This window comes from Diachasmimorpha longicaudata, chromosome 1, assembly GCF_034640455.1.
Source record: "Diachasmimorpha longicaudata isolate KC_UGA_2023 chromosome 1, iyDiaLong2, whole genome shotgun sequence".
NCBI classification, from domain to species: Eukaryota; Metazoa; Arthropoda; class Insecta; order Hymenoptera; family Braconidae; genus Diachasmimorpha; species Diachasmimorpha longicaudata.
The window spans coordinates 12,124,783-12,143,946 of NC_087225.1; the positions used below are offsets into that span (position 1 = coordinate 12,124,783).

The window sequence follows — 19,164 nt, forward strand, 5'->3', positions numbered from 1 at the left end:
TCAACCATTTATATGGAGCGACTTTCTTCCTCCGGCATTTTTGGTATCTCCTCTTATTTCATTCCTTCGTTCCAAATATAGTTAACTCAAAGGGGCCCAACATGTGAAAATTCTCGTTCTCATTGCAATTTAACTTGGAGTGAACTCGGATAAAAACAATGAGGAGACCCACGAGGGGCGAAGGGGATGTAAGACGCTCAGTTTTAAACTGTGGGGACGCAAGGTACCTCCGTACAAACACACCTAGGGCTCCAAGGCTGACGCAGTGAACGAGAGGAAAATACAGGGGGAAGATCTGGAGTGAAGGGGACAGGCTGATAAAACTCCTCCGACTACTGTGTCTCTTACAGTCGTGTCTGGAATAACTAACGTACATAGTATAGCTTCCCCTCATCCTCCAGCAAACTGTACAACAGCTTAACTCAGTTTGCATAAACGCCCTTAGTAGTAAATGCACTCACTTGATCTGACGCACGTAAGCCCTTCGACTTATTCCAGCAGTTTCCACGCAACTTTCTGGATTGTTTCCAATTCGATATGTTCAAGACGTACCAACTTCCAACACCGGAGTGACTTCGGGGGGATGGATTAATTGAACGAGTGGAGGGAATGTATCTGGTAAAATTATTCAGCTGAATTTCAATTGCTGAGCTTTATCCTGACGATGAAATGTATTTTTCTAAGATGGGAAATTTACCGAGAAAAAGCTATCTTACGAGATGACGTTATGAAACAGTTTTTCTGGCTGAGAAAATTGTCATTAAAAGGTTTTTTGATATATTCTCGTAAAATCAGTCATTGAGGAGATAATTTAATTTATAGGAAATTTCGAGGAAAATGTAATGAAATAATGATGATGGCAGATGACGAAATGGCCCTGATATGTTGACAGAGATGATTGATCATATAGTTTTTGTACTTCATTATGACACATCAGTTTTCAATTGTCGAAAAATAAATTGTAGATTTTCTTGGAATGCGATCTTGGATTTCTAACTTCGATTTGTAAATTCCAATATATCCGATCTAAAGAGGGCATAAAATAATTCAGCAGTCACTTGAAATTTACCCTTCGTTCACACGAATTTCAGTGATATTTATTGAAGTCTACCCATTCTCATCGGTCTCCCACTTGTATTGACCGAAGGGCTGATTATTGTGAATATTATTTACTGCCATGTATGAATAGACACGTGGGCCGCGTGTGATAGGTAAATATCTTCCATACTGCGACAACACGAGGGCAATGACTGGACTCGGGGGTGGATGAATTGGGCTGTTGTATCCTTTGTTCTCGAGCAGCCAATCGAGTGTCGTGATTGCCGTTGCAACTGCATTCGGGGGTATATCGTGATGGTATTTTTGATTTTTTATGTTTACCGTAGGTACTGGGGTCTGTCTGGCCGAATGAATGTTGACGGGTGGCGATGTGGAGCTGGATGGGCTGTACTCGTCCTCGATAATTTCATACACTGGCCTCGATGTTTCTACCTCGGTTGGACTATTTGATACGGGGATGAAGGGCTTTTGGACTGGAAAAATGGAAAATGATAAAATTTAACAGAGATACAATTTTCAAAGGGATTTTCTCGTTTTTTCGGACAATCGAATCATCGCCATTATTTTCCCATCACAGTTTCGACCAATAAAATTGAACGCTGATGGACAAAAATTTGTTGCATATTCCCCCGGAGCGATTGATCATCCTAAGGTTTTTATCAAAACGCGAGTGATTGCTGTTGTGAGACAGTTTTACTTTTAATTCCTCTCGAAATATTTCTCGTGGTCCCGACGAAAATTATATTATTCTGAGATATATGAAATTTTTTCTCACGTGGCGCGATCCGATGTCATGTGATGCCTGAATAATTTGGTACACATTGTGACTATAAATTGTTCTATTACATGTTTACGTGAATATTCAGTACATTATAATCGTATTACTATACTCATGCTCAACAGGCGCAACATCCACTGGCATCCCTGTCTGCAAACTCTCGTAGCCATAATGATAACCGAGACGCTGTGTACTCTTGGTATTTCGCGACGGTAGATACCCTCGGGAGGGTGTCTCGACGTATCGTGATGGCACTGGTGATCGATTTGATATTGGTGATGCCTCAACAACCCAGGCAATACTAATCTGCAAGTGGTGTAACCATACAGAGAAAACCAGATATCACTCTCAGAGTTGATACGGAGTTTAATTCACTGGGGAATATACTCTCGACGTATGTACTTTTGTTTTAGGATTGAATTTGCCTTAATACCAACCAGTATCACGGAGAACATTGTGACCATTTCGTGTCTGTGACTGTTACTGAGTTAGTTCAATTGTCAAGTCGTTTATATACCTTTGGTGCAATGGCTAATGGAATTGTAGACTTGTGAGGATAGAGCTAATGGACGAGTCTTGTTGGACAACGGAAGTGCTGTTACTTATTTCGAAGAGAAGTTCATTTAGTTTTCACTTTCAGTATTTTTCTTGGACATTTTCTCCATTTCCGTTTCTAGGCGCCTTTCGCTTTTGAAAAATTCACGTAATTTATTTGTGGCTCTATGGAGGGTTCGACGAACTTAATGGCTGAATGGAGAAAAGCCCCTGCGATTTTAGCTGCTCTCTAATTAGCACATCTTATCACTGGTGTGTAAAGACTAACTTTGGACCCATGAAGGGGAAAAACGGTGTTTGATAGTGGTGGAAAAATTATTTATACTTTCGAAAGTTGGCTCTCATCCTCGACGAACCCTTCATACGACTCATTAATAAAAAAATACTTTTATGGTATTCCTGTTTCACAAATGCACTTTCCAGACAGATGCTCTATAATTAATACATTTTAATACGAGTGGGGAAAAATGTTTATGGAGTACTGAAAGGTGCGCACTACCTAACTATTCAAGAACAATTCTCCTACTCCTGTCAAACCCTCATTTTCCTCATAATATGTGAAGGGTGGATTTTCCATAGATAGAGCGTGCGAAAAATTTTACTCTCCTGACAAGTGATGAAATGTACTGTTCACGGACAGATTGACAACCTGACACACGCACAGCGCACGTCATATTGACAGATACTAGTGTCGGTACATTACCATGACACCCTCACGATTACCACTCGCCAGCATTTTCTTCCTCTCCCTTTTGGCGCAGATGTCGCCACTGACGTTTTCGACTACCGTGAAGTTGTCTCATTCCTAGTGAATAACGGAAATTCCCAAAAAAATTGTCAGTCCTTCCCGACGTCCCTAAATGCCTGACTTCACACACCTCGTGAACTTCAATACACCGTGGCTAATGGAAGGGGACGAAACTGGTTGAAATTTTCAGCCTCCAAAAGACGCCTGATTGTGATTTCAATACACTTGAGTATACAGGTAATAACTCATCAGCAGTCACAATTAATCGTGCCTGATCGGTTGTGACTCGTCGTGATTCCTCTGTCATGAGTAATTGCCACTTTTTGTGAACGTTTTATCGAGTGATGGCGAGAGTTCGCCGATCCGGCATTGCATGGGGCGCGTCTAGCGTGGCGTCTGTGATAATATTCCATTAAAAAAAGTGGATATTCCCAGGTTAAATACGTTTTCCACCCCTAAAATTTGACTTCTCGTTGTTATAGATTTTTAACTGGACTCCAGGGTCTCTTTGAGAGGTCACAGCCAGAATGGCTCTCCCTGGTAATTACAAACAAGTCGCACTCTCAGCTTCTAGTATGGTGGCTACAAATCGTAAGTAACTTGCATGACTCGAAATAATTATAATGTTAGTGTGCCTTTAATGATGCTAATTAATGCGTTCCATGTCCTCTGCAGAACGTTTGAGGGCTTCTGGAGGAGGCGGAGGAGGATCTGGGGGAAATGTAAGTGGAAATAAATGTCACCTTCTGTTAGGGGTCATCAGTCCTTCGTTCGAGTCATTAATTTTCCTGTTTTAAAATTCTTATATCTTTAACTAGAGTGCAGTCGACTTTATAAAACAGTAATGGGGAGGTGCCACCGTTTTTCGAAATATTTGTCTGATGAGAATATTTATCAAATCTTTATGATGGGGTTTTAGATACATTTGCGACTGTTTGATAAATTACATAAATAGCCTTATGCTACTTTTTTTATTAAAATGCAAGATTTCCTGACTTAATGAATATACATTTCTTACATTACAGAAAGATTCTGGAAGTCCATTCATCCAGACTCCTCATGGTCATCCTGGATTCACTCCTCAGAAAGTTGGAAAAAATGCTGCGGTAATTATTATTCTCTAAACTAATAACTTAGATAATTAATTTTATTCCCAAAAAATGAGAGAACCTTCAATAGACATTTAATCGAATTTCCTGCAAAAATATCTATCTTCCTCTATCACTTTTTTTTGAAACTCTATGAAATAATGGTCCCAAAATCCCACTTATCAATGATTTCAGGCTGACCCACGACTCCCAAAGCCGCCGAAGCCCCCAGAGAAACCCCTAATGCCGTACATGAGATACAGTCGCAAAGTATGGGACCAAGTGAAGGCCCAGAACCCCGAACTAAAGCTCTGGGAGATCGGCAAGATAATCGGCCAGATGTGGCGTGATCTACCCGAGGATGAGAAAATCGATTTTATCGATGAGTACGAGACGGAAAAAGTTGAGTACGAAAAATCTCTGAAGACGTATCACAATTCTCCAGCCTATCTGGCCTACATAGCTGCCAAGAATCGTGGGAAATCCGCCATATGCGTCACGAACTCCAGCTCTGACGATCGCGAGACCCACGACCGCTCCTCCGGAGGTAATAAGAATCAACAGGCCCAAGACAGACGCATAGACATTCTCCCAGCAGAGGACGACGATGATCAGGATGATGGTTATTCTGTGAAGCACGTGGCATACTCGCGATACACACGTAACCACCGACTGATAAATGAGATTTTCAGTGACACGGTTGTTCCAGACGTGCGTTCAGTGGTTACCACTCAGAGAATGCAAGTCCTGAGGCGACAGGTTCAGTCGTTAACGATGCACCAGAAAAAATTGGAGGCTGAACTGCAGCAGATCGAGGAGAAATTCGAGGCGAAAAAAAGAAAATTCATTGAGACGAGTGAGATCTTCCAGGAGGAATTGAAGAAACACTGTAAGCCAGCTGTTGACGAGGATACATTCAACAAGATGGTGGAGCGTCAGTACGAGTTACTGCGTCGTGAGAGGGTCAAAGGGGCTGAGGAAAATCGCCCGGAAACAGGATCAAACGACTCAACTCCAACATCAACACCAACTCCTGCCTCAGTGAACGAGGAGCCAACACCAATAGAGATATCAGAGAACAGTGAAGGAGATAAGAAGACGCCAGAGCCTGAGAAAATCGACATCAAGAAGGATAGTCCATCACCTCCCTACGTTGAGAGTAAATCAGATTCTCCGACCCAGAGTATCCAGGGCCCCCAGGTGACTACGAATAGCAGCAGCAAGACAAGTGATGGAAATACGAGTCCCTCTGCTCCAGCTCCTTCAGGATCTGTGATTAATACCACCACAACATCCGTCAATAGTGCCTCAAGCACCCCAACAACATCCCCAAATGACAATGGCAATGGTATTAATCCAGCAGGAGCTGCACCAGAGAATACAAGTCCTAGTGCTGTCATTAATCCCACTAATGGGAATAATTCTGGCCCAATGTACTCCGCAGCAGTGAGCCCCATTCACCATCAGCTGTCCCCACAGGCTCACCCAGTGAATCAAATTTCCATGGCCCAACATCAGGGACAACATCAAGGGCCCCATGTAACTAATCCCCACCAAATGCAGCCTTCGAGTCAGACTCCAGCCCCCCTGCACCAGGCACCTCAGCATCCTCAAGGCCAGCACCAGGGGCCCCACCCAGGCCCCCAGAATCAGCACCAGCACCCTCACCACCTTCCCCACCAGGGCCCAAGTCATCCTGGCCCTACTCAGCATCAGCAGATGCCACCCGCTCCACCACCATCGCAATCACCATCTCCACACTCTCAGGGGCCTCCAACACCTCAGTATCCACCACCTGTTAACCCCCCAACTACTCCCCCCACATCATCACCAGCACCAATTTCCCATAATCCTCACTCTTCGTCGTCTTCTCATCCCCAGGCACCCAACCCTCCATCGACTCCACCATCTTCATCACCAGTGCCCTCGATACCCCATAATCCCCATCCTCCAGCAGGCATGATGTCCAATCATCTACCACCTCATCAAGCACCTCAAGGACCTCCGGTCATGCAGGCTCAAGGTCCGGGGCCCATGATACCGCCAGGGCAAGCGTATTCTCAGCAGTATCCACCTGGAAATCAACCACAGACCCAGAATGTGCCTCTAGCACCAAGACCTCCTCATCCTTCTTATGGGTATGGACAACAACAACCCTACCATCAGCCCTATCCTCAGTACTCGCATCCGTATTATCATCAGCCTTATGCACAATATCCACCACATGGTATGGGACGACCTCATCATAGTCCTCATAGCCCTCACAGTCCACATTCTCCCTATCATCCGCAATCCCCGCATTCGGTGGGCGAAGGGAATCCTCCGGGGAATCCCCCGAATGCTGAGGGCGGGGGAGCTAATTATCCTCCCGGACCCGTACATGAGCCAGAACGAGGCCAGTCCCAGGAGGGACAGGGCGAGGGCCAAGGAGAGGCCAAACCTGGCGGGCATTGAGGGAAGCTTCCAGATATGAATGAATTTTTTTTGAATTTTTTAGTAATTGTGATTGGGCGGGGAGGGAATGGATTGAAATGGGTTTTTTCCGGGATTGATGAAAATTTCAAAGGGAAGATATTTCCCTTTAGAGTATTTTAAGAAAATCCTGGAAGTTGTTGGATTACTGAAATATGAACGAACCTTAAGTAACGGACAATGAAGTAGTATTGTACAATCATTTCATCCAATTTCCATCCATTCCCAACTTTTTTGAATAATATCATTGATAGGTTTTTCTTTACTACAGAAAATAAAACTGCAATTGATAACGAAAACTAAAGTTTTCAGCTGAATTTCATCATTCTTCCCCTTCAATTTAACATTAACAAATAGAAATCAAGAATCTAATTTTATCCTGAGAGCAGTTCGATCATTTCTAATCACCTTCTCGGTGCCTAATTATCCCCTGGGACGTACTCAGGAATTGAACGAAACCAACCCCAAGAGGTGGAGGGTGAGAGCCAAGGAGAGGCCGAAACTGGGACATTGGAAATTTGGAAAGGTCGATAACGCATATGAAAATATTTTTCTTGAGGATATTTCAAGACGATTCTGTTACTAAAAAAAATTTACAGTTGATAGTGGAAAAAAAATTATTTAAGTTTACTATTTTTCCTTTTTAATTTCAATAAAAAAAATTCTCCTGATGATGTTATTGATTAACTTTTTTAATCCTCTAGTGTTATTAGAAAATTTATTGTGATGATTAAGGTGAACGTCTTCCAATTCATTACCAACAATAAATCGCAGACCGAGTGGTCATCACTTACGATAATAAACATCGGAATAAAAACAGTTTTATAATTAGAATAAGAATGTTTTGGAGGCCTTTATTAATCTTACTTTACAGCTTTCATTTGCCACAGACCGTCGTTGAGATAATGACAATTTTCAATACCTACTCCTTTGTTTACTTTAGCTCTGCAGAGAAGAAAAAGAATGAGATTAACATTAAAAAAATGATGGATAGACTGTGAAAATAGTATCAACTTACATGTCATCTGTTGACAATGCTGTGACACCAACTGCCAGTGCGTGCTGCTTTCCCTCGGCCATCACAGCCTTTTATAACGAGCTCGTTAAGGAAGTTGATAGATATTCCAATAAATTACCTAAGACCTTTGGGAGAATTTGCAGTTCAATTAAAAGAAAAGGATACCACAACTGTTCCCTTGGTTACTGGAGTCATCTTGGCTCCTTTGGATGTCAATCCTGGACACATTATGTTGGCTCCGCTGAGAACGAATCTAATGGCACCTTTATCAACCTGCTCTACTGGTAAGAAAAATGGATCTGCAAGAATAATAAATATAATTTATTCTTCTTTAATGATTTATTCATGAAGGAACTAATTGAGGTTTATCATCACTGCAGTCATAAAAGTTACACTCACATTTGTGCAGCAATCGCAGAGTGGGCATCCAGGGCCCCTCTCGTTGTCGAAAGAACAACAGTTCTCCAGCTGCATTCACCATAATCTCGATATGATCGTGACTGACGAAAGAAAAATTAATGAAGCCAACCATAATTAACTTTTATTTTTAAAGAGTGTAAAGGTTTCAAAAGCTTTGAATTAATATCAGGTTCACATATTCTGTCGAAATGATACGATTGGACAAATTACGTTTGATTCATAAACTTCAAGAAAGATCAACAAAATGAAGGAAGAAGCACGAACTTTTACTCTGCCAATGCCTAATTATTAACAATTCTAATAAAAAATTAAAATGTCCTGCACCATGAATCCAAAAAACCACCAAACTTACCATCTTACAAGACGAAAAGCATCTTTCTTCGGAATAATCTGATCGATATGGCTTTCCAGGTGGGGATACAATTCCAGCAACTTTGACCTGATGCCCTTTTGAATGGAAGACTTGAGCTGTTGTACTCCCGAAACACTGTCCTTCTCGTCAAATCTGGAAGTGCAAAAAAATGAAATACCTCATCACTGGCTCACCAGTCCCAAACCCCATAATGGATAAACAAACAAATAACTAGTATCCCACACTTTTTGAACATTTTCTGTAACTAGATCTCTCTAACTGGTTTTCAACTCTATCATCAGTCCTTGACCTCGTGTTGTTTTTTTTACAAACAACAGAACAATTTTTCTTTTGTCAGTCGGTCGTTTTATTTGATTTTCAGGTTATGTTCTTGGAAGTTTTAACGACAGGTCGACGATTCGTTGTGGAAAAGAGACGGACATCGCCTGAGGGATCCCACCAGACTCCAGTCTCCTCGTGATTGGCCAGTTCCTATTCCCACCCTCTACCGGGGGGGGGGACCTGTATTGTGTCGCCAAAATACGTGAAGTAGACAGAGTTGACCCACCACCATAGAGAGGTGAATTTACTTCAAGTATTAACTCCTTCGAAACATCAATAAATCACCATATAATCAGTCCCGAGGTACTCGACTTTATTCACCATAGATTTATTTGAGCAGATCATTTTACGAATCATGGTACAGCGAGGTAATTGATATTGTTTCAAGTCTATAAAGTTGGTTTGTCCGTTGTTTAAATCCATGTCTGTCATTTTTACAGGTAAATGGTATTCATAAATCAAAAATGTAATCCTAAAATTTGCAGTGTATCGTTGATGGACATGCATAGTTGTAAATGGTACGTGAATACGTCTACGATCGTTCTAACTCTATTGAGTTTCTTGAAAGCACCTTACATTCCCTTCAATTTTTGAAAACTCTTGGAATTTCTTCAAAAGTTTTGATAAATTTTTCCAGATTGTTAGAAATTCAATACTTCTCTGATTATCTCTAAATTCCTGGAAGTTTCTAGAATATCAGGACGTAGCTTGAACATGACTGTGTTTTCCTAGAATCCCCTCATATTGAAATGACATCATAAACGTATTATCCACATTCAAAACTTGTAGAAAGAATCGCGAGTTTCCTTTCTCCATCCCTAGGATGCCCGATCAAAAAAGTATCGATGTATTGCTTCGACAGAAAGCGAGGTAGAACGAACCGATATCTCGTTCTCCAAAACATCGGATTTGAAAATGACGATAGAAGAATGTTGCATTAGAGGCGAGTAGAGGTAAAGGGAAAATGCGATAGAATTCGATAGAAAATCATAGAGAAATTCTAGCAGAAAAAAAGTAGGAAATTCTCTCTAAACTCCTATAAGACAGAACTGTCAATAGAAAAATGTAATCAACTCAAAACGAAATCCTTCCTTAAAATACGATATACATCACAATTATGCATAATTTCGTGAAAAGAAATTAAAAATTACTGACAAATTAGAATATTGAGTGTTTAAAATATCGTTTCATTCGATTGATCGACCGCAGAAGTTGGAAAGACTATCGATTCACAGACCTGCAATGTCGATTGTTTGCATTATCGATATCAACATCGAACAGCCGCGACATGCACAATACCCCTCCACACATAATAAACCTGAGCGAGCCATTTTGTGTATTGTTAGAGCAGCTGTGCAATAATTCTCATCTCCAACAACGTCCTTTGAGCCCGTGAAATGTCAGATACCCCTCGTCCCTAATAACTAATGTCTCGAGGATATTCAATACAATCTGACAATTGTTCTTTTTATATCAGTGACGAAAATGTGTAACAACATCACGTGAATTTGTTCATTAAAAATTTCCCAGGGGTTCGTCGTGACGAGTGAAATACAGTTCACGATAGAAGCATTGGGTTTGTTCGTGGACGTTTGTCTCCTGTAAAATATTTAAAGAACTTCAGTATTTAGAACGTTTTATCATCATTCTTTTGTTCTGGCGGAGGCTGTCGTCATCGTGGGGGTGAGTCCCATCTGAGTGGTATTTTTTTTGTTTAAAAATAGGATACAGTTTTGCAAGGCCAGCTTGGCAATAACGAAATAATGGGCTCGTGTGATTCCCGATACATGTCGAGGTGTTATTGACAAATGAGCACTGATGTGGGAATTCGAAGGATGACAATTGACCAGAATTTCTTTGTGAATGACTTCCTGATTAGTTCACTTATGGGAGTTACTTATGTCGAGTAACTTGAATGCTATACAGATGATGAAATTTTTTTTCCAACCTTTTTAGAGCTCTTGAAATATTCCGGAACAAAGGTGGGGACATGAATTTCATCGTCTCCAATCATTTTCAATATTTCACACCATAGTGTAAAGTCGCAACAAATGTTTTGTTTCCTTCTTTGACAGCAGAGTTTTAATAAAGCCAAAACCAACCTTTTCTGTGAAAAACTTTTCTATCAGAATTTTTTAATAAATTTTCCAAGTTTTTTTCAGTATTTTTCTTTGTCTGGAAACGTCTAACAAAAAGCTTGGGAAATTGGCGGCTGGGAATTGAGGTAGAAAATGTCGCAATAACACAGGTTATACTGAGAAACCAAGTTTTATGGATTTTCCCATAGAATATTTTGGGTTCAGCATTTTTATAACAAAACCTCAACCAAAACTGTAGAATTTTTCAACAGAATCTCCGTGAACTAGTCCAATACATCCTCTAGATTTTCCGCAAAATATATTCGTACATTGCCCTCGTCAGTATTTTTCCTGCCCCTACTCCAATGAAGAAAAATCTCCCACAAAAAATCTTTTGGCATACGAAACAACGCATTCACTTCCTTTTGTGATATTGAGAATGTGCACCTCACATCATTGTTTATATACATGCCCCTTATTTAGCCCCTCATACGTAACAAAGCCAATCACCACAACTCTCGCAAACTCTTCAAGCCACTGTAATTTCCTAACTCTTCCAGATATTCTCAAAATGAACAACGACAGTATGCAGACGGACCAGCACACCCTCCCCGTGTACGAGCACGATCTAGACGACCCGGAGATGCCTCAAGTCGTCGCAATCTTCCCCACGTCTAGCAAGCCCTGTATAAACGTGTGGATGGACAAAATGAGCAAAGGAATCCTGACATCGACCCACTTTAAGGAGCACTGGAGGATCTGGGTGCCCCAGATCTACAGTCCGGAGCCAAATGGTAACTGCCTGGGCTGGTCTTTCGACGAGGACATGGCGGAGAAGATCCTGTATAATACCCTGGAGGAGTTCATCTGCAATGGTGATCCCAGAGAGGTTCTTCAACAGCTAGTAAAGATGGAGAATCCTCCCTCAGTCTGCGGTAGATTCTTCAAAGTTGGTGAACCCACGTACTTCTGCAGAGAGTGTGGAATGGATCCCACATGTGTCCTGTGCGTCACATGTTTCAAAGAATCTGGACATCAGAATCACAAGTATAAGATAGCAACGTCCGGTGGAGGTGGCTGTTGTGACTGTGGCGACCCTGAGGCCTGGAAGAAGGAGGCTTTCTGCAGAATACACGAGGCTGGCAAAGAAGCCAGGGAAAGATCTGGCAATAAATTACCAGAGGATATTCGAGAGAGGGCTACGGCGACTTTCGAGGCAGTTTTACAATACTGCTTTGAATTGTTAGCAAGAGAACACACCCCTGGACTGCCAGCAGATCTCAGAGTCAAGGAGGCTGACGATGGTCCTCTCTCTCTGCTAGCAACACAAGACAGCTATTGCACTGTTTTATTTAATGACGAGACCCACACATTTGAACAGGTCATCAGTACTCTTGCTCGAGTTATCAAATGCACCCAGAAGGAGGCAATTGAATTTGTCACGAATATCGACAGAAATGGAAGAGCGGTTGTTAAATGCTCAGGCTTTCAATACTGCAATGAAGTGAAATCAGATATTGAGAGATTTACGTCGCGACAGGGTAGTCAACCGTTGAAAGTCCTGGTAGTACATGCCCACGTAATAGCCCACCAGATATTCGCATTGAAGCTCCTGGGATGGCTCCAACAATTTATCAGTCACTGCGAAGGCTTCAGAATCATCTTCAGTGAAGTTGCATTGAACAAGAAACTTCCCGACATGCCCATTGTCGAGGGTATTCTCATGAGGGACTCGCAGTTGTGGAAGGCTGCCAGAACAGCTTGGCATCGTCTCTTCATTTCGGGCATGCTGATGGAATACGAAAACAAAAAATCACTGGCCATAGTTTTCACCACCAATTATGGTACTGTCATGAAGGACTTCATGAAGGACGATCACGATCACTCATTCTCAATATCTTCGCTGTCAGTTCAGCTCTTCACAGTTCCAACATTGGCACATTACCTCATCGCAAATCACGATGTTCTGTTTATTCTTCTCAACACTTTTATTTCGGAGAGCTCCAGGAAGTGCAATCCAATGGGTAAACTCGAATTCGAGAGAAGTTTACCAAATGCTTCTTTTAAAAGAGCACAGTACATTCTCTGTGATCTATCGTATCTTCTCGGCTCCAAACCCGATGTCTGGACAGACGAATTGCGAAAGGGATTCTTGCAAGGTATGTCTCTTTTGATGAAGCTCCTCTGGAGCATGCAGGGGACGGACGCTGTGATTCGCCAAGTCGGACAGCACATGGAGTACGAGCCCGAGTGGGAATCTGCTTTTAATCTTCATGTTAAATTATCACCAGTCATCAGCCTTGCCCTAGAATGGTGTGGTTCTGACAGAGTTGTTCTCATCAAAGCTTTCAGACTTGTACTTAAGAAACTCTGCGAAAACACGACCAAGGATTCACCTGGCACTCCAGGACAGCTGAGGGAACTTACCGATCATTCGGCGACTTGTATTGACTATGACGTGTCCATTGAGCCAGTGTCTATTCATCTCCCCCTGTCACGATTTCTAGCTGGACTTTTTCTCTACCTTGAGAAGTATAATCTTGACTATCAGAGCAGTGAGTTCATGATCCAATCGAAATTATCACCAGTACAACTGATAGAGCCTGTCCTAAGGGCTCAGACCATGATATCACAAGTTCACGCTGGCATGTGGCGAAGAAATGGCTACAGCCTGCTCAATCAGCTGTACTTCCATCACAATGTTCGTTGTCGAACTGAAATGCTGGATTGTGACATAATTCTCCTCCAAGTTGGAGCTTCACTCATCGAGTCCAACGAGTTTCTGATTCACGTTCTACATAAGTACAGTCTCCTCCTCTGGGCTTACGATAACTTCGAGACTAATGCGTTGAAATATCCTGAGGAGGACAGCATCAGACAGACTATCAACCTCGTTGAGGAATTTCTTGGTCTTCTGATAACTATCGTTGGAGAGCGTCATGTGCCTGGTGTAGGCCAGGTAACCGCTGACGATCGCCTCAAGAAAGAGATCATTCAACAGTTATGCATCAAACCAATGTCTCATTCAGAGCTAAATAAAACTCTGCCGGATGATGTTCACCATGAGACAGGACTTGAAAGAGTGATAAATGACGTGGCTAACTTTAAAAAACCATCAAAGAATTCTGGAGGAAAGGGACTGTACGAGCTCAAGCCAGAGTTGTACGCAGAGTATAACGTATTCTTCTACCACTATACTAAAGAGGAATTAAGCAAGTCTGAGGAATCCCAGAGAAGACGTCGCAAGGCTAATCAAGAGCTAGAGTGTTGCCCCCCTCCCCAACTGCCGAAATTGACGGAGACTTTCAGTCTGGTAGCTAATCTACTACAGTGCGACGTAATGCTTCACATAATGCAGACAGTCCTTGAGAGGGCGATAAACCTGAGGGCCAGAAGCTTCTCGGAGCCCCAGGTTCACAAGATAATTCACTTAATAGGCTATGCCCTTCAGGAACAGATGACAGGACACTATCCCTTCCTCATTTTCACTGATCGTGCCGCCAAATGGCGCATTTACAAGCTTCTGGAGGAGTTGTCAACTAGTCCCAGAATCGAGGCGCACAAGGACCTAGTGACCTGGGTCCTGGGAAAATACAGAGAGGCTGCTGGGTCATCGATGGCAGAGGGAAGCCAACAGCAGGCGACAGATGTCAAGGAGCCCTCGGTGTCAACAACCACTGAAGGAGAAACTAAAAACAGTAAAGAATGGAGAACACAGATGGCTGCACAAAAAAGAGCCAAAGTAATGGCACAAATGGCTGCCATGCAGAAGCACTTCATGAAAAAGAACGCCAAGCTGTTCGAGGAAGCGGCCATCGATGCCAACAGCAAGGAGAATGAACGCGGCTCGTCGATGGATTTATCTGAGCTATCGCCTGAGGAAGTTCCAGTAGCCCTAGGGCCTAGACAGACCCCCCCAGTCATCGAGGAGAATACTTACACTTGCCTTCTCTGCCAGGAGGACCAGAAAATCACTGCTGGGGGTCGAGCCATGGTGCTGGCAGCGTTTGTCCAACAGTCGACAGTCCTCTGTCAAATAAGGAGTGATCCTGCCGAGAAGTATTCACTGTACTTATCGTCGAGACTGGGGGCAGCACCTCACACGAGCACTTGTGGCCATGTTATGCACGCCAGCTGCTGGGAGAAGTACTTCGATAATGTTCTTGCTAAGGAGAATCGAAGACCTTACAGACTGAGGCAGCCTGCCAGCTTTGATATTGAGAAGCACGAGTATCTTTGCCCTCTGTGCGAAGGCTTAAGCAACACAGTTTTACCTCTACTCCCACCCCTGTCTATATTGCAGCCAACTGAAGTGAAGGATCGTTTTAATGTGGACTTTGACACTTGGTTGAACGGGCTCAGCATAACTCTTGATTGTAAAGGGAAGAGCAATGGGAGCATCGTTGATGATGTCCATGATGAGATGTGCAGGTATTGCAGACCGCAGAAATCCGATGATTTCAGCGATGACAGTATCACGATGATAGATCCCAGGGAATTCTTCGCTTGCCCCATCAAAAGAATTCACACCATTCTTGGGAAGGAGGTGGCCCATGTTTTCGATGTACAGGTAGCATGTCCTACTAACACAGAGGCCAAACTGTCCGACGATCTGAAGGCCATGGTCGATCTCTTCGCTCAGGCGACGTACACCAAGGGCCTGGCAGTCGACCCCCACACCAGTGACGTCAGGGTTCCACTGTTAGCCTGGAAATCAACAGCCTACACCATTCATGCCATCGAATTCCTTCTGAGGGACAGTGAAAAGCCACTTCTAGGGCCACTTTCGTCCAGACAGAGAGACAGTTTGGAGTGCCTCGCCAGGGTCTCCGCGGTGCTGGGAGCCATTTGGCCCACCAATAGCTCCAGCAACACTTCAGGGTCCAGTACTGGTACCATTGAAGGTGAACGCAACTGCACCATCCTTGGCCTGCACGCCATCGGTATTCTCAGTACTATGTTAGATAATTCCTCAGAGGATTGCATTAATGATTGGGATTCCTTTGGAATTCTCGTGCCTCTGCTGGCCACACTACCCAGTCTCTTTTCCAAGAACCCAGAAGAGCCTGCACCTATTATGACCGGTAGTCACCATGAAATTCACACCGTGAAGCTTGTCTTCGTGGCACTCATCGTCAAGATTTTAATTACATCTGATTTTGACACCTCTGAAGAGATGGATGTGGATGCCCTTGAGGATATGGAGACGGCTGAAGAGACATACTCGGCTTTAGCGAAGATCATCAGGATCGTTGGCATTGAGACTGGTGGGCTCACGTTGTCGGAGATATGGAGACGTATCAAGGTGGCCTCCCTTCCTTTCCTGAGGTGCTGTGCTCTCTATTTTCATTATATCACCGATGTGCCTGCACCAGTGGAACTCACGGTCAAGGACGGCGATACTTACGAGAGTATCATGATGTATCTGGGGCTTGACAGCAGCTGCGAAGCCCTCTTAGGTTCTGATGGGGTCAGGGGACTTGCCAAAACCTGGATGGAACATCCCAGGATAAAGCTATCTCCCATCGTAAAGGAACCCCTCAGGGTCAATGGACTTGTCAAGCTACCTGACGACTACTCAGAGCTCATCAACACAGTCTCATTGTTCACGTGTCCAAATAGTGATAAAGAGGACTCAAGGAATCCTACCATGTGTCTTGTGTGTGGAGAAATGCTTTGCTCTCAGAGCTATTGCTGTCAAACTGAACTCAATAAGACTATGGTTGGGGCATGCACCTATCATGCCAGCAAGTGTGGCGCTGGGGTGGGTATATTCTTGCGAGTCAGAGAATGTGAGATATTGTTTTTGAGGTCTCCAAATCGGGGCGCCTTCGCTTGTCCGCCTTATCTAGATGAGTATGGAGAGACTGATCAGGGGCTCAGGAGGGGTAATCCTCTCAAGTTGTGCAAGGAGAAGTACAAGCAGTTGAATCAAATGTGGCTTGGACATGGACTTCATGAGGCCGTATCCAGAGCTATTGAGTTGTCCAGCAATCTCATGGCCACACAGTGGCAGCATCTATAATCTGATGAGTTTTAGGGAGTGAGAAATTGTTGGGGGGAGGAACGGGGTTTTGTATTTGTTTTTGAGGCTTTAAGGGTTGATTCTCCAGTGCTCGAAATTTTGGGGTTGAGGGACTTTCGGGGAGTGGATGGAGATCTTCGATTTTTTAATCTGTTTTTGCTGGATATGTTTCGATTTGAGATGAGTGAGAGGGTTTTTGAAGAACAGATTTTACGACCATGGGATTCACAACGCGGTACAGACCCTCAACTAGATATAAAAAAGGGCTCCCCGAATTGGAGAGATTGGTTATCGCCATAATTCAGGGAATTTCGTTTTGTTTTTATGTGAGAGTCAAATGATTCTTATGGATATTCGGTGCTATTCATCGAATGTTCGTGAGGATCCGACGGCTCATAAGGATGTTTGGCATACAAATCCGAATGATCGTCAGGATCAAGCAGCTCTTAAGAACTTTTAGAGTTTGGGAGTGATGTTAATTCTCTTAGATCGTTTTGGCTCGTATTTTATTCTGAAATTACATCCAGTCCATCATTTCAAGACTGAACTCTTCACCCCAAAATTGAGAAAATAATTTGGAAGAGATGAACACAATGATAAAATCATAACGTGTGACTTGTATATATTCGTATGGTTGAGATATTTTTATTTGCCTTAATTAATTAACGACTACTATTTCTTTAAAAATCATTCAAGAGTTTACCACCTGTCGACATTTATCACCTTGCAAACACTAAGAATAATATTAAAGTAAAATTATTGTTAGTGATATTGAACGAGAGTGTTGAGAGACCATGAAATACGCGAGATTAATCTAATTTTATTTAACTGAATTGAATAATAACGTTGTGAAATTAGACGTGTACTATTGATTATTATTAACTTGTTTTGTTTCATGAGATAATTTTTTCTAGTTTATTTTTATGAATGAAACGGGCGATTGTAAATCCTGTTTTTGTTCCCCTCACACCACGTGGCGCGACGTGTTTTCTGAGATAATTGAGAAAATTTAGAACATTTCGTCTCTGGTGACAAAGAGCAAGTGTAGATTCGAAGGGCTTTACGATAATAAATTAATATAATTATAGATAATTAATAACTTTTACTTGTTACTTTAGAACGCAGATAAAGGTCTCGTCGTCTGAATAAAAAACCATTTGGAAGAATAAAAATTGATAATAGAAATATGTTAATTCTGTTTTTTTTATATCCTCGCATCTATCTGCCCTTTCCCGTAGTACCTATGCATTAATTTAAAAAATCGACCAAATAGAGGAAAGGTAAAGCAGAGAAACGTTTTGTCTATCAACATTATCCACAAAATATCACCTATCGGATATCTCTGTCTGAGAAGAAAGTGCAAACTACCTGCAAAATTTTTTGAAAGACAGTAAAACTAATTCAATTTTTCGGCATCATCCGACCGTTGCCGGTAAATGGGAGAATTGATGTACAATTCCCACCTTACCGACCGGAATAATGAACTTCAAACGTTATCTTATAGTTGAAAAAAATTGTAATATCTAATTTCTTACGATAGTTTTTACGGTACTTTGCAAGTCTAGTAAAAATAATCGTTCCTTATTCATTGTTCTTTCGTTACCTCCTCCACCAATTTTCCAAACCAATCGGAGTAAATACCGAGAGAGAAATAACGATAAATAGTCAAATTGTGTCATAGTCACTCGAGTGTTGAATAGTTATTTTTTCCCATGTTCAAACACTTCCGCTTTAGTATCCAGTATCCTTTCGACTTTTCATATCCCAACAGTTGTGCAAAGTGAATCAATGTGAATCATTAGACTTTGAAGTAATCCCCTCTTTCCTTTGCTCTAGCAAATCGAAACTATTATTGTAGATGTGAACTAGAATTCAATGCGATAGACTATAACTCACCGTCGGCTGAAAGGAATACAATATTTGAACAAACGATAGATTAATTCATTAATTACCTCTCGGTCAGTGGAATAATTGATATTAAATCGGAAAGAAATCGTGTATAACATTTGTTTTTCGAAGTAAAGTGGTTAATTAGGTATTTCACGGTCACCAGTATAATGCCTTCACGAATTGATAGCCGAAGGAATATGATAACTGGGAGGACCCAAGTGGTGACTGAGAGAGGTCGAAGGAGGGAATGCGAAAGAGAGTAGGAGGATTCATTGGCCATTTCTTTGCCTGGTGCTTTGACGTGAGGGGATTCTCTTTCTATCGGTCATTACATTCGAG

The 19,164-nt window shown here is 42.3% G+C and overlaps 4 protein-coding genes across 8 annotated transcripts; 2 read left to right on the top strand and 2 right to left on the bottom strand.

Moving 5' to 3' along the window:
• Nucleotides 1-864: 864 nt before the first annotated feature.
• On the bottom strand, nucleotides 865-2,395 carry LOC135164479 (uncharacterized). Its single transcript, XM_064124874.1, has 3 exons — nucleotides 2,275-2,395; nucleotides 1,945-2,143; nucleotides 865-1,532 (listed from the first exon to the last, which is right to left on the bottom strand). The coding sequence occupies exons 1-3, from the start codon at nucleotides 2,299-2,301 to the stop codon at nucleotides 1,108-1,110; spliced, it is 651 nt and encodes a 216-aa protein (XP_063980944.1). The 5' UTR covers nucleotides 2,302-2,395; the 3' UTR covers nucleotides 865-1,107.
• Nucleotides 2,396-3,235: 840 nt separating this feature from the next.
• LOC135164443 (arginine-glutamic acid dipeptide repeats protein) lies at nucleotides 3,236-7,004 on the top strand. The gene is made up of 5 exons (XM_064124799.1): nucleotides 3,236-3,377; nucleotides 3,623-3,731; nucleotides 3,816-3,862; nucleotides 4,166-4,246; nucleotides 4,424-7,004. The coding sequence occupies exons 2-5, from the start codon at nucleotides 3,668-3,670 to the stop codon at nucleotides 6,680-6,682; spliced, it is 2,451 nt and encodes an 816-aa protein (XP_063980869.1). The 5' UTR covers nucleotides 3,236-3,377; nucleotides 3,623-3,667; the 3' UTR covers nucleotides 6,683-7,004.
• A 516-nt stretch (nucleotides 7,005-7,520) lies between these two features.
• LOC135164470 (malignant T-cell-amplified sequence 1 homolog) lies at nucleotides 7,521-19,105 on the bottom strand. 2 transcript variants are annotated; one of them, XM_064124860.1, is made up of 6 exons: nucleotides 18,888-19,105; nucleotides 8,491-8,643; nucleotides 8,118-8,218; nucleotides 7,884-8,017; nucleotides 7,719-7,786; nucleotides 7,521-7,645 (listed from the first exon to the last, which is right to left on the bottom strand). In XM_064124860.1, the coding sequence occupies exons 1-6, from the start codon at nucleotides 19,103-19,105 to the stop codon at nucleotides 7,564-7,566; spliced, it is 756 nt and encodes a 251-aa protein (XP_063980930.1). In that variant the 3' UTR covers nucleotides 7,521-7,563. The 2 variants fall into 2 exon arrangements, with proteins under 2 accessions (XP_063980930.1, XP_063980937.1); XM_064124867.1 differs by lacking the exon at nucleotides 18,888-19,105 and adding an exon at nucleotides 8,736-8,976.
• Nucleotides 9,052-18,128, top strand: LOC135164423 (E3 ubiquitin-protein ligase UBR2). Of its 4 annotated transcripts, XM_064124783.1 has the most exons (3): nucleotides 9,065-9,200; nucleotides 9,273-9,350; nucleotides 11,471-18,128. In XM_064124783.1, exon 3 carries the CDS (start codon nucleotides 11,482-11,484, stop codon nucleotides 16,933-16,935), a length of 5,454 nt encoding a protein of 1,817 aa, XP_063980853.1. In that variant the 5' UTR covers nucleotides 9,065-9,200; nucleotides 9,273-9,350; nucleotides 11,471-11,481; the 3' UTR covers nucleotides 16,936-18,128. The 4 variants fall into 4 exon arrangements, with proteins under 4 accessions (XP_063980862.1, XP_063980834.1, XP_063980853.1 ...); XM_064124792.1 differs by lacking the exon at nucleotides 9,273-9,350 and having other exon boundaries at nucleotides 9,052-9,070; XM_064124764.1 differs by lacking the exon at nucleotides 9,273-9,350 and having other exon boundaries at nucleotides 9,061-9,200.
• Nucleotides 19,106-19,164: the final 59 nt, after the last annotated feature.